This window comes from Sturnus vulgaris, chromosome 9 (genome assembly GCF_052056855.1).
Source record: "Sturnus vulgaris isolate bStuVul1 chromosome 9, bStuVul1.hap1, whole genome shotgun sequence".
In the NCBI taxonomy this organism is placed as follows: domain Eukaryota; kingdom Metazoa; phylum Chordata; class Aves; order Passeriformes; family Sturnidae; genus Sturnus; species Sturnus vulgaris.
In genome coordinates this window covers 24,053,915-24,069,288 of record NC_142251.1, presented here as the reverse complement: position 1 = coordinate 24,069,288, position 15,374 = coordinate 24,053,915, and the positions used below count along the sequence as shown (strand labels likewise).

General features: G+C 46.6%; 1 protein-coding gene across 1 annotated transcript in view; it reads right to left on the bottom strand.

Moving 5' to 3' along the window:
* LAMC1 (laminin subunit gamma 1) overlaps positions 1 to 15,086 on the bottom strand; it is a 66,128-nt gene extending 51,042 nt beyond the window's left edge. The window contains exon 1 of the mRNA XM_014886701.2: positions 14,681 to 15,086. Coding sequence (XP_014742187.2) covers positions 14,681 to 15,071 — 391 coding nt within the window. The 5' untranslated portion in view covers positions 15,072 to 15,086. The remainder of the gene's footprint in view (positions 1 to 14,680) is intronic.
* Positions 15,087 to 15,374: the final 288 nt, after the last annotated feature.

The following is a 15,374-nucleotide window of genomic DNA, read 5'->3' as shown; positions in this document are numbered from 1 at the left end:
AATTATTATGATGTTTTTAATTCTAAAATGAGTAAACCTATAATTTCAATTGCACTGGAATGCACTATCTCCATCTTCAGCATCATTTATGGGCAATTTTTACTTTCACGTTATTTTTTTAATAGCTCTTTGTGATGAAAAGCTTTAAAAAGACTAACAAGTGTCTATCAAGTAGTTTTTTAGTCTAGATCCATCTGTTACCCTTGAATCTGCTTCTAGGCTAGTCAAGCAAATACATAAATATCACTTGGTCCACCTAGTGGGTTATTATTTTTAAAATGCATATCTCATTATTACTTGCTATTCAAAGTCAGCTAAAACAAGCTAGGACAGCTCAATCTCTAAAGAGGTTTTGCATAAAGTAAAACTCCAGAAGAATTCCGCTTTTTAACTTAAACATAGACATGAATGCCTTTTCTAAGAAAGCCCTTCCTCAGAAATGTTCTCTGATTTCTCTCTACCTTTTTCTCGTTTCTTGCTTTACCTAATGAGCTGCTCCCATGTGCAAGATATAAAAGTGGAAATTTCAAATTGCTTGTTCCTTCCTTTGATAGAAGTCTGAGTTTTGAAAGCTCACAGTAGCTTCTCATAATTCAAACTCCACTCTTTTGAGTTTGTCTTAGCATCAGAGAATACCAGAATTGTTTGAGTTGGAAGGGACCTTAAAGCCTGCCATGGGAAAGAACACTTTCCATTAGACCACACTGCTCCAAGCCTGGTCCAACCTGGCCTTGGACACTTTCAGGGATAGGGCAGCCACAGTTTCTCTGGGCAGCCTGTGCCAGGACCTCACCATCATCACAGGGAACAATTTCTTCCTCAAGTCTCATCACACAAGTTCTTCTAAAAAAGTTTTGGGATGTTTTCAAAATTGTCTGCGACTAGGATAAGTATGTCCCTTGTCCCTGGGCTGTGCATCCTGGTGTTCTTTCCCACCAGCCAGCACTTACATGGCCCCAGGCACACCTCAGTATCACCAAGGCCACCAAAAGGTTATCTTTCCATCAAATTAACTGCTGGCACTTAAGCAAGCAAACTGATCCAACCAGCCAAGGGCTGCGTGGTTCCTTGCCTCCAGCTGCAATAAGTGGGCAGGGCTGAGAGACACCAGTGTACCTTTTGAGAGGCTGTGAAGTCACACCTTCATTCCTTGCTGCCCAGATTTCAGGCATTCCACTGAGCCCCAGGACAGCTATTCTGCAAGGGCACTGCACGATTCACACACACAAAATGCTTCTGCCTTGCACTGTGTTGTCACAGCAACTGAACACAAAGCATGACTGTCAGCATGAAAGCCTTGGGCGGTGGAAGAAGAGAGAGGGGAAGCAGCAGATGTGCAGGACAAAAAGGGTCTGGTCATACAGTACAGAGTTACATGGCAAGTCTTGGAACAGCTCCTGACAGAAAACCCAAGCCCCCACCAGCTCATCCTTATACTTCATTCTGGAGAATTATAGAATGGTTTGGGTTGGAAGAGATTTTTAAACCCCCCGCAACAAGCAGGGACATCTGCAACCAGAACAGGTGGCTCAGAGTTCCATCCAACCCAGCCTTGAATGTTTCCATCCACCACCTCTCTGGGTAACCTGTTCCACTGTTTTACCACCCTCATTTCTTCCTGATACCTAGTCTGAATCAACCCTGTTTTAGTTTAAAAACATCACCACTTGTCCTATCACTACAGGCCCTCTTAAAAGGTCTGTCCTCACCTTTCTTATTAGTTCTCATTAAGTACTGAAAGGAAGAAGTTTAATGACGATTTGATTGCTTTACCTTGGTAACGTCCTTCAGATAAACAGTGGCGTGTGTTCTTTACACACAGTAAAATGAAGGTATTTCAGGATTTCCTTACTAATTATTTATTAATCCTTTTTAAATTACTGATTCAGAATGACCAGTAATCTTTTCCAATAAGGATATGAATCTTCCCCTTTGGAATCTTTAAACATATCTTTCTAAAGGATGCAAAGGAAGCACACAGATCTAGGAATAATACATTCTTTTAACTACTAATGCTTGTTTGCACTTAAAAGCAAACCTCTGCTACTAGAACTTTACTAATTAACCATTAGCTCTATGATAAAAAGCATATGATTTCCACTCTGCAAACCACGGTCACTTGGTCTAAAGGCTCTTACTTCTCTGCAAGCAGATGCAAAAATAAGGAAGTGGTTTCAGCATCTACCTCATGAAGCAGGACATGCAGAAAGCCACCATGGATTTTTTTCTTATTTGTTTTTAAGGCTATTCTTATTTTACACCTGACAAGACACCCTGTAGTACCACTGAAGCAACTGCCACGGCGGGGACCAGAGTGAGCAATTCCCCGATAAGGAGCCCAGATGAGATCAACCTTTCAGCACTGCAAAACCCTGTAAGAACTTTTCAATTGACAGAGCTTGAGAACAATCAAACCTACGAATAACAACTTTTTCCCAAGTCAGAAAAAAGGACAAGGTGAAGACATGTGAGGAGAACAACATGGCAACACTAAGGTTGGTGAAAGGAAAGAATGGGAGGACATGCTCCAAGCATTGGAGATGAGATTCTTCTGCAAGCCATGGTGAGGAGACTGCTCTCCCTAAGCAAACCGAAGAAAGATTTTTAGCAGTGACAAATTGAGTAAAGACCCCATGTTCTGTTTCCCTGCACTGTCGGTGGGAAGGAAGGAGGAGCTGGAAGGGGGAAAAAGGTGTTCTAAAGGTTTTAGTTCTCATTACCCATTTTTAATTCTGATAATAATACATTTTCTTCATATTGTTTAAGTTTGAACCTGTTTTGCCTTTAAATTTTTTTCTCCTATCATTGAGCCCTTTGGGATTTTTTTCCTCTCCTCTGCTCAGCTATAGCAGAGGAAAAGAAATGAATGATTTTCCTAAGTGCCTGGTTTTTGGCCAGTGTCAAACCACAACAACAGCTCAGACTCCTACCAGCAAATTTTTTTAAGCAAGGCAGCACCCGTGTCACTCCTCAGAGGGGTGTGACAGAGAACATTTTACCCTGTTACATCAATCACACACACAGAGCACAGAAGTGAATCAAACTCTTCATGCTTTCATGTCCTCCATGGGTCCAATGGCAACACCAACTCATTTCCTGAAGGTTCATTCCCCCTGCTCTCTTGCACTTTGCCCGCAGCCAAGAGCAGCTTTCCGCAGGGGCCGGAGGGAACAGTGGGGTGCTGAGCACCGGGGATGCAGCCGTGTGTGTGTCTGCAGGAAGGACAAACGCCAGCGGGCTGCCAGCACTGCTGTGAATTTCAAAGCCTCATGCGATTTAGCCAGGCACAGTTCAAACTTTCTGGTACACAGCTCTAATGAAGCAGATTAACAATTCCAAATTCTGTCCCTCTGGCTGAACCACCTCTCTTCCCACAACCAATCTCTGTACCCCAGCATTCAACATCACTCCCATCGATGGGATCATCCTTTCAAAACACTTCATTCCCTCCCACTGCTTTCAAGTCAACTTTGACTTTTTCTGGGTAATAGCAATAAAGAAAATCAGGATTTGTAGGACAGAAAGGCTGGAAGACAGGGTCCCTCCCACCCACCAGAGCAGCATGTTAATGTTCTAACACACAGTTCCCAAAAGAACATTCCACAGCCTTGAAGTTACAAGACAGACTGAATGGCTGATATGAAAAAGGTGATAAATTCATAGACAAATTAACGAGGAGACATTCAGTTCAAGGTTTCACAACAGGAAGAACTGAGATTCCTATGAACATTTTTAACTTTTTCCAGATAATAGTTAGTGTCACTGTCCAGGCAGAGATCAGTGTCAGACCACAGCACTGTCCTAACTGCATATCCAAATCCTTGATTAATTAACCATTAATTTGCTGAGTAACTACAACAAAACCAGAGCCAACTGCTTCAAGTGCACCAGAAAACTAGCCCAGTGCTTTCCCTGACATAAGAGTTATTACAAGTTCTCAGTCTCTGCTGGTGACTGTGGTGCTCATGAGCTGCCAGTGCCACAGCTGCACCATAGCTGCTCCAAGCAATTTTCAACACCATGGGGCTATGAATTATGAGCAAAACATACCTACCATCAAAAAAACCACGTTACTGCCATGTTTTTGGTTGAACTTGCAGAAAATCAAAGCACAAGGAAACAAACCTGGCTTTGGGAATCTTGTTACATAGTCTTTCCCAGGGGTACCCTTGTACTTCCAGAGCCACAGACAAATGCATTTTCCTAGAGCTCTAAATGTATCACTGGATATGAAATAAAGATTTTTCTAAGAGTGCCTCTTGGATTATTTTTTTTAATGAAATTGCATGCTCCATACTCAAAAACTGGTGCCAGTCTGACAGGGAATTGAGAGAACCAATGTGGGGTGCAAAGGAGTGCCCCACAGCCTTTTCAGCATCTCCCAAAAAAGTTGTGGGCTTCTCCTGACACAGCTCCTACATCTTACAAGAAACAGAAGTATAGGAAAATAAGGCTACAAGGAAACACGTGGCAGACAAAATAAATCTTAAGTTGCTAGCAGTAAAAAAGGCCCTTACTTCCTAAAAGTGCTACAAAGCTTTTGTATAAGGCTCATCTCTGTATCATCATTTCTGAAATAATCTGTACTTTGTTCTATAAGGAAGCAGGGTTTAGCTGGCCCAGAGCAGCCCTGCTCACCCCCCTGCAGTGTGGGCTGGCCATGGGGAGGGAGGGTGTGAGAAAGGGGCAGCACACACGGATGTGTGCAGAGTCACTCTGCTTAGAAAGCAGAAGGGCAGTGACTCGTGTAATGCCCATAATTTGATTGGTAAACTCATGCCTGCAGAGCATGGATAGAGGGCATGGAAGAGCCATCCCAGTGCCCAGCAACCCTCCCAGCTCCACCTGCAAGTCCAGAAGGGCAAGGCAGGGACAGAGAGGGCAAGTAGATTTCATTAAGTAGACATTACACAATGATAGTGGGTCATTGCTTTAATTAGAGTTCACATTTCACTCTGGCAGTGGCACTGGCTCTGCAGAAGCTGCCCCATCCCTGCAGCCCCAAATCTCTTTACTCCAAGCTTTTAATTTCTCCTTCATAACCCTGCTGAGAATCAACAGAGACAAGCATTTGTTTTTATGGCAAAAAATATTGCCTCAATTGAGAAAAACTTGTAACTGCCGTTTGATGCGGGGCTCCCATCTCCCCCCAGAACTCTAACACATGCAAGGCGAGAAACTACAGAATACTGAGCATTTAAAGACTTCAAACTTGCGTTGTATTTCTCAGTCTAACCAAAATGAAACCACCAGCACCTTGTACAGGTGTATAAAGCAGTGAGTGTACAAGGGCAGCAGCAATGCTGTCCAGGCAGGCCAAGGTTGCTGCCAGGACTAGAATTGTAGGAGATCTTGGCTAAAAAACCTCATCCCAGGAAGGAGGTTACCTTCCCAAACTGCACAGCCCAGGAAACCAGGAGTGGAAGGAGATGAAACCCAGGAAGACTGCAAGGAGGTTCAGGAAGGAGAAGAAAGGGAGAAAGGGGACAGAAAACACAAGCAAACAGGAGATCTGCAAGGTTTGAGCAATCACAGACTTCAGCAACAGTTTCTTAACAAGCTCATCAAGTAGATTCAGTGTTGAGAAATCCCAGTCCCATGTAACTCCAGCGAGGACAGCAGGAGCCACGAGCCCCAGGAAGGCAGCAGCGAAAGCAAAGGAAGCAGCAGCTGGAAGGGAAACAGCAGCTGCCGTCAAAAATAAAAGGAGGCTGCTGGGCCAAGTCCAGCACCTTGACAGCCACAGCCAGGAGCAGGACAGAGGGAGACACGCTGAATCCTCACAAATAGGCCACGTTTTTTCAGAAGCCGAGAGGCAGGGCCAGCGGGCAGGGCAGCCTGAGCAGGGCTACTCCCCAGGGACCAGCCCTGCAAGCTGCTGGGAAGAAAATCCCATTGCAATATCCCACCGGATGGGAGCATGCAAAGGACTGCAGATGAAAGAACTATAAATAATCATTATTGGAGCTGACCACGCAGGTCCCAGGATAAGAACATTTTCTATTCTTTCAGTCAAATAGTCCCACATAAACCGACATCAAGAAGCATTTGATGGTACTTTTTCCAGAAGGGACTGATTTTTCTTTCCACTAATCTCAATAAGAGATTAACATCCAACACAAACTGAGAGTTTCAAAGCACTTGACTTATACTGTATTTAGAAGGTTGTGGAGTATAAGAAAGCACCATGAAAACAGTCCCTTTATCCCTCTTGAAGAGGTTCAATGCAACCATTTCCCTAAAAAGACTCCAAGGAACATTATCTTTTAATTCAAAGATAAGATTCACCTTCCTGAAACAAAGTACACAGGGAAAGGAAAGAATATATTTTTAAAAAGCTAAAAAACAAAGTGTTGAGCAATCCTGATACTTTCCCCCCACCAAAATAAACCAAACTGGCACAAGTACAACATGCTGCACAAGAAGCTGCTCACTGTGGTAGGAACAAGGTCTCTGCTGATGCCAAGCAGGCTGAGCTATAAAGGAGACTTTGAAAAAAAACTTGTAAGAAGAAAGCAGAGTGCTTAGAGCTGGGCTGGTGCCAAGCCCTAACTCCACAGTGCTCCCTCAGCCTTGGAGCACCCAAAGGAATGAGCACTTCAGGGAACTCACTGGGAAGCCAAGGGCTAGCATGTTCAGCCAGCCACTGCCTATTTGAACACACACACACTGAACAATCTGTTATCAAGCAGGTTTTGATATTTAGTAGGTTTAAAGGGGTTTGGGGTGTTTCTTAAAGAGGTGATCATTCCATTACAGAGGGTTAAGAGCAATGCAAGGGTCAGGTGTGCCTGCTTTCCACTTCAGGCCAGGTGCCACACCTGAAGCCATATAACAGTTCTGCACCCTGGCCTTCCCACAGGAGCATCTCAAGCCCCCGAGGATGAAATAGCCATTTACCTTGTTCTCCTGTAAAACATGGGACACATACAAAGCCAAGTCAGATAAACAGTTCTCAAAGCATAACAAAGTCTTAGCAGAAATGAGAACATTGCAGAAAGCTGAGCCAAGAGCCCACAAACCCTGGGTCTTCTCAAGTTTTCAATATGTGATCTCTATAACACTTTAAAAGTCTTCCCCTTCCCCCACAAAAACACCAAACCCTCGAACAATTGTACAAATAAGGCCTCAAGCTCCCTGGAAAAGTACCTCCCATGTACAAGATAGTACTAGCTTACCTACAAAAAAAAAAAAAAAAGTCCAATAATAGTTTCTGGATAGTTTTTGGTTAATATTTCTAAATGAAGAAATCTTGAAATTCTCCATTGCTGAACACAGCTGTGTTGTGTCAGAACTGCAGGCATGATTACCACTGGAAACAGCTCTTTGATGACTATCACACTGGAATATCTAAAACAAGTAGAAGCATGGAAACAAAAACTGCTTTGCCACCCAGTTTCAAACAGAATGCTGAAGACCACTGAATAATATATGAGGGGGTTGGTGGGGATTTGGGGGTTTTTTGGTGGAAGATCTCTCAAATAGAGCTGGGCTGGTAGAAAAAAAAACTGGGACTTACTTTAAATTTATATAAAATTACCTTGTTACTTCAGATCCTTTTACAGCTGATGAGTTTTCAAGATTTTCCAAGCTTCTGCATGAGAATAATTCCTAGAAATTATTACGTTTTACCTCAAAATATCTGAAACCCCACCAAGGCTACCAACAGTTTGCACCTTTGGTTTGGCAAACTACAAAAGGCAGCTTCTCCTCTCAGTATTTCTGATCCTGTCTGACAACTGTACATGTCTATAGCAGCAGCTCTCTAATCTCAGAGCACAGCTGGTTTGTTAGCAGTTTGTGAAGCTCTCATCAATGCTGATGTGACAACCAACATCACCAGCACACTGCTAAAAACCCAGTGTTACTCATGGAATGCTGTGGACAATGAGCAATCTCCAGTACACCCTATGGAAATGGCTAAGAGATTATCCTAATATTACAAAGGGTTTCAAACACAGCTAGTGATGTCCTCAACACAAGCAGCCACATTCATCCCTGACTTAAGGGCTGTAAAGCTTGATTTGAGACAGACAGGGCAATGCTGTATCTAGGAGGGGAAAAGCACATTCCTTTGTGTGTGATGAGACAAAGGTGCAGCAAGATTTGTGCAATTTATTGGAGAACTATGAAACTCATGTTATTTCTTGATCAAAACACACCATGGTAGCCACCAATAAGCAAGGTTAAGAGATGTGTAATAGCAGGTTAGAATGGCTCTTCACATGCCAGAGCTTACACGGGGGTAGCAGCCCAGACTGAGCTTCCAAAGGGTATTACAGACCAGGGATGGAGACTTTAGACATTTAACATGCCAGGCCCCATATCCCAGTTAACTCACGGGAAGAGCATGGAGCCAGACAGTAAAATCACTCCACACAGCCTCACCAGTGGCAGTGAGAATTGAGTTAGGGCCCCAGAACACAAGCGAGAGTCTCAGCTGGACAAAGGTGCTAAGCATAATGCTCACAGCCCTTCTTCTTATGGTGAACACAAGACCCAAACTTCCCATCCCATCCATCTACATTGGAAATTCTTTCCTCTAAGTATTGTTTGCAGAGCAATCTCGTTTTTCATTTCCGTGGGAAGCGGCTGCCTGGGATTTTCACTTGCAGACTGAGAGGCCACAAGAACCTCCCAAAGCCTCAGGCTACAAGAGAAACGGTACCTAATAAGCCAGAAGCTTTTCAGCATGCTAACAACTCTGAGCAGCAAACAGTTTCAAAGGTTTAAACCTACAAAAGGAACTGAGTATGTCGGGAAAACCTGCGACTATTTCTTCTACCAACTCAGGGCAAGCACCACAAATAGCAGCTGGTTTTGCAGCAAAATACCACAGAATTCCAGCTCTCTCCAACCCCTAAAATAAGTGTTCTGCCATGTATAGTATTCCCAAAGGCGTCACACAGCAGCAGCAGCATCCCGAGACAGAGTAGGAGAAAAACTTGGGAATTTGAAGTGCATGCAGGAAGCGATATCTTTATATAACTGTACTGAATAACTGCTGGTCATTAAAAGCCCTGATCTCTTCAGTACTCATGTTGAAACCTGCAAAATGTAAATCAAGCCTTAGCGAGACCAACTAAAATAGCGTCTCCCCGAGGGCTCCACAAATACCACGGCAAAGCCCAGGCTCCTGACACACCCTGAACACCAGCCTTGGAGCTGGAAATGCCCTCCCAATGCCTTAATTACCACCGCGTTTTTAAATTGCAGCTACACTGGGCAAAGCTTCACGTGCATACACCCTGCTTGCTTGCACTTGGTTTTACCACGGTGGTTCCCTAAGGAAAGAGCAAACCACAGCCTCATAAAGTTTTAATGGGATAACCGGCAGACTGAGGGCATCGCTGCACTGAATAAAGCAGAGCAACTGCATCCCGGTGGTATAAACTACCTACTTGATTTAAGTCACATTTCATAGCTCTCCCTTCTGAAAAAAGCCCCACTGGTTTTCTACAGTAACTCAAAAAAAACTCTTGCCTGCTAAAAACAACGGGCAAATCAAGCCAGGGCTGAGCACAAGAACTGGCAACTTGCCTGGGTTTCCTTGTAAATGCCTTCAAATGGCAGTCATGCCCCAAACCACGGCACAGTATATATAACTGAGCATCATCACTCTCCTCAGAGCCAAATAAAGGACTGAGCGAGCAGGAAAGGGGGAGGTGAAGGACACAGGCACCTCATTTCTTTAGCAACCAACAGCTTTCACAAGTTTTTCTTTATTTCATATACAAGACACCATCCAGCCCGGTGACATGAGTTTCCACAGGCTGGGCTATAGTGAGGACTTCAGGAGCTGACATGATTTTAACCAAGGCAACCAGCAATTTCACCTTCCTTCTTCAAAGGCAGCCTACCAGAGGGCTGCTTCCAGCACCAAACATTGCCTCCCCTTCTGAGACAATGACAGAGGCAGGAATTGATCTTTTCTACCTTCCAGATAGCCCTGAATTCATAGCTGAGGTCACCAGCATCATTGGCCAAGCACATCTGGACACCATCCCTGCTGAGATGCAGTGGACAGTCACCTGCCCCAGGAACACCAGACTGGACTGCTCCAAGCTCACAGGCTGCTGCTAAAAGCATGGCTGCTCTCAGTGGAGATGGAGTCACCCCACCATGGAACAGCCACCAGCATGCTGAGGAGGCTGCCTCTCTGTCTGAGGAACAAAACACCGGGACCATAACAGTCGAAGCCAAGCAGATCTGGCCGGAAAGCAAAAGTGGTTGGGAAAAATGAGAGGTGGCTCTAGCACAACTGGTTGGGAAGGGAACACAAAGGCACAGGTAGAAGTGGATTAAAAAAATGTGTAGAAACAACAGTAAGCATAGAGAAATTAGAGCTGCAGAAGGAAAGAATGAGAATCTGCTCTGAAAAATGATACAGCATTTGAAAAAATGCAAACCTTTGCACCAGCAAGTGCACCCAGCACCAAAAAGGAGGTACCCAGTACCTCCATGCTGTCTCTTTTCCCTTTCTTCCAGTGTTCAAGGGAGCATCTTCAACACATGGCTTTCTTTCTGTGTGTCAGAGGTCTAAACAGCAATGCTGTGCTCAAGCATATGCACACAAAGCACTGGGGAGATGCCAGAACTATCCCAATGCTCCCAGGACAAGCAAACAGCACAGACAGTAAAAATAACGTGACACCCTGGCTTCAAACAAAAGCAGACAACGCACTTTAAGGTCCTGGCTTCCATCTTCTACTTGAAAGCTGGCACCACTGCCTCAAAGTTCCTTTTTTTGGGAATATATGGCGACATAGTGGGAGAGCAGTAAGAAAAAAAAGACTGGCTAGGTCAAGTCTAAATAAGTAATAAATTCAGAGGAAATAGAAAACGAGGAAGCCAAGGGATACTTTTAAGAAATGCAGAAGAAATGACACAGCAATGCTCTCCCCTCCTCTCATTCACTAACCTAATTATCCAGACACCACCCTGTGAACAGGTTCAGCTTCTCCTGATTTACAGCTGCAAATTCATGTCTCCAGGCCTCTTACTTACTTAGAGGGTCTTAATACCCTTTCACAGAAAGAGAAATAACCTTTATAACTCCAGATGTTCCTGATGCAGGGAGTGGTGATTACCTCAATTCCCCTCTCCCCAGGGAGCACCCTAACTTCTGGACACAGATCTCATCTCCAAACACTCTCGGGATCTGAGCCTTTCACTCAGTAGTAGTGATCTCCACTGTATTTTTCTGTATCAGGCTTTGTGCTGGCACCTAGCCCCAAAACAAAAGTTCTTAAACCTGGTTTGGATCTGCAAATTGTAAAGAGATTCAAGGAAATCCACATTCACATGTTGGCAACAGACCTGCAGCTCTTACTGACCTTTTGCAGGCCCCTATGAAATGTTAATGCTATTCTACATGGACTGAACATCGCTGGATGTTAATCAAGACATCTCAAACTGCCAAAAAACTCAGCACAGGGCAGCGTGTACATGAAACCTAGAGTCAATGCAGCTGGTCCTGACCAGGTGCAAAACAGCATTAACCATTCAGGACACCAAGGCTTTCAGAAATGAAGGCAACTGCAGCATCAAATAAGGATACGGGTCTGAGCACAGAGCTTAATCCTCAAAGAGCAGGCAGAACTAACGGCATGAAAGGGCTTTGTGCCCCAGAATGCCTTTATGTCCTATCGAGTACATAAATACTTGTCAAGCTCCTTGCCTCTTTCTCTTAGTGATGTCAATAATTAAGTGTCCCACAGACCATAGTGCCTGCAGGCACACAGAACCCAAAAGCAGCACCCAGCAGCTCACTCAAACAAAAATGGTTTTAAGACCTCACAAAAGCAGGGAAGAGCAATGCTGCAGAGCAGTTTGGGGCATTTCAGGCTAAATAAAAAGGCACTGTCAGTACTCACAGCTCTTCAACCTGCCATGAACTGAGAGACTCACAGAGAGTTGCACAGCACCTGTGCAGACAGCTAAATGCTTTGTTGTTGTCATCTTAAAACCAACTTCACCTCCACCATGCCCACAACGAGCTTCTGATTCTTAAAAGGCTTTGTATTAAAAATACCCCACCCAAAAGCCTAATTAGGAAAAATCGGACCAAAAAAACCTCCTCAAACATATCGGTCAGGCAGCTTCTGCTTTAAAGTTGTGCTCTACTCAAAAAACATGGCAAAGCAAATTCCCAAAGCCCCAGGAGCCTGCAGACAGACCTGGAACACAAGCGGAAGTGTTGCAATGCTACAGTATTTCAAAGATGCAGTTGTTTTCAGCAAAGAAATGTGTGCATTGCTTCAAAGCCCAGGACACAGGACACGGCACACGGCTCCCAGTACTGTTTTTCAAAGAACAGTACATATATATACAATATACATATGGATGCACGAAGCCAAGGACAGCAGTAATACAGATGGGTCTATAAGTTTTGCCTTGATAATGAGAATTACAATAATTGTTTTTTTAAAAAAAAGAAGTTTAGATCAAATCTTTGCTTTCCAGGAGTCTGGAAAAAAAATCCTAATGTACAAAGGAAGATAAAGAGGTACGATTAGATACATATTTATATTGAAGCTCCAAACATAAGGAAACACTTCAGGGCAGAGAGGCACTCCAGGCTTCTGGGGCACATGTATGTGCTCATTAGGTGACCCCTGGTACAGGACTCAGTGCCATCAGCTACATCTCACCAATGCAGGTGTGAGCTCTCACAAGATCCAGCTCTCCAAGCCTTAACACCTTTTTTTTTTCCCCTGAATTACACGGTTATTGATACTAAACTTAATGCTCAACAGCTGCTCTTGATTAGAAGCTGTGAATGGCTGCAGTGGGACTTTCTTTGATATTTACTTGATTTAATGACATGAGGATATAAGTTGTGGTTTCAACTTTCTCTCGGGTGGCTTGTCTTCTAGTTCTAAATGATTACCCTTCCTCCATGTCATGATAGCTTGAATAACTCAATGAACAGAAAAGCTTGTCCACAAACCACCGTGAAGGCTAAAATACTTTATCCCAAAGGAACCTCTGGAATCGACAACCAATCAGAAAATTCACCTTGTTTTTTTGACTGTTACAGTCCAGCAGCAATGCTGGCTGTTGACACACCTAACCCACACAGCAATTAAAGGACACTGCTGTCCCGGGGCTAAGAGGACACACAGCAGATGTGCCCCTGAACGGGTGATTTGCCATAGTGCATGCCACTTTTCAAATCAACATCTCCTACCTGGATCCAAAGCTTGCTGTCTGGAAAACTCTATGATCCAATCCTGATCTTGGCTGTGTTGGGTTACTAGCTGGGACTTGATCTTAAAGGGCTTTTCACAGAATCACAGAATCACAGAATGGCTTGAGTTGGAAGGGATTTTAGGCTCATCCCATTCCACCCCCTGCCATGGGCAGGGACACCTTGCACCACGTTGCTCCAAGACCCATCCAACCTGGCCTTGGACACTTCCTGGGATGGGGAATCTACAGCTTCTCTGGGAAAACTTGTGCCAATGCCTTACCACCCTCACAGGGAAGAATTTCTTTCTATTTTTCCAACCTAAATGGCTTTATGATCCCTGGTGCATGGGGTGGGACATGATCACTGCAATCTGCTCCACTTCCAGCTGCCTCTGGCAGCGCAGCCCCTCCTCTCACAAACCAACAGAACCTCCAATGAAGACTGCAATAGACAACCCCTGCAATATTCACTGGAGAATGCTGAAAATCAAGTTCACCAAGCACTGTTGAGCAGATGTGAGTTAACTATCAGCTGAGGGACGAAGAACCAGCCCAGGGCCAGACCCCTGTCTGAGGACATCCCAACACAACCGTGGGGTGCAGCCAGCATTGCTTTAGACCTGGTGAACATGGTTGGGGACCTGCAGAGAGGGGATTCAGTGACACCCCCTGAACACTGGACCCCTTGGGGCCTGGTTATTGACACTCACCCAGGCAGGGCCCCAGCAATGCCCGGTGTGCAGGTGGCCTGTCAGCCCAGAATCACAGCATGGGGCAGGTTGGAAGGGACCACAGTGGGTCATCAGATCCCACCTCTCTGCTCAGGCACGGTCATCCCAGAGTACATAGCACAGGATTGTGTCCTGACAGGTCTGGAATATCCCCAGTCAGAGAGACTCCACACCCTCTCTGGTCTCTGTTCCAGTGCTCAGACACTGCACAGGAAAGAAGTTCTTTGTCATATTCAGGTGGCACTTCCTGGGCATCCATTTCTGCCCATGGTCTCGTGTCCCATTGCTGGGTCCCAGGGAGCAGTGTGCTGTGTCCAGCCTCTGAGCCTTCCCTGCAGACAGGGACAGACAGGGCTCCTCTCAGCCTTCTCCTCTCTAAGCTGAACACTCCCACCTTGTGAGAGAGATGCTCGAGTCATCATCTCCACAGCCTCTCCTGGACCTGCTGCAGGAGCTCCACGCCTCTCCTGTCCTGAGGAGCCCAGACCCTGGACACAGCATTCCAGATATGCCTCACCAGGCCTGAGGACAGGGGCAGGATAAGCCCTGGAAGAGCTGACCGTGTTGGTCCTAATGCACCCGAGGACACCGCTGCGCACAGGGCATGCTCCTGCCCCGGGGACAGCTCGGTGTCCACCAGGACGCCCCGCGCTTCTCCGCAGAGCTGCTCTCCAGCAGTGATCCCCAGTGTGCGCCGGCGCCCAGGCTCAGTCCTGCCCCGGAGCCCTCGCCCCCTCCCCGCTGCCCGCGCTTACCCAGGTGCAGGGTGAGGTTGACGGCGGTGGGGTGCTGCACGCCGGCCAGCATGGTGCGGCTCTGCCACCAGGTCGCGTCGGCCGGACTGTTGTAGTCGGTGAGGAAGGCGGCGCCATGGCTCAGGTGCGGCTGGGCGGCGTCGCAGAGGTGGCAGGACTGGGTGACGCCGGTGACCCCGGTCTGCACGCAGTACTCCTCGGCCGGCGTCCCGCACGTGTGCGTGGCCAGCACCGTAGCGTTGAACGCTGCGTTCACGAACTCGGGCATGCAGCGCTGCGCCCGCCCGCTCCGCTCGTCCGCACACTCGTCCATGGCAGCGCCGCACCGCGCGGGCACCCACAGCCACAGCACCCACAGCCACAGCGCCCAGCGCTCGCCGCCGCCCCCCATGGCGGGGCTGCGGGAGCCAGCGGGGGCACGCAGAGGGGTCGCTCGCTCGCCGGGTGCCACCGCTCCGCGCCGGCCGCGGGCTGAGACGGGCGAGGCCCGGCGGGGCGAGGCGAGGCGAGGCGGGGCGGGCGCGGAGCAGGCCGGGAGCGGAGTCCCGCAGCGTAGCAGGGCTGGAGCTGCCCCCGCCTCGCGGAATGTGCCGGCTTAAAGCGGCGATGGCGGCTGTGGGCCCGCTCCTAGGGCATGGGGAGGTTTCTTGCCGTCGCCCTTACGGCAGCGCGGGAATCACCGCGGGAGCGATCA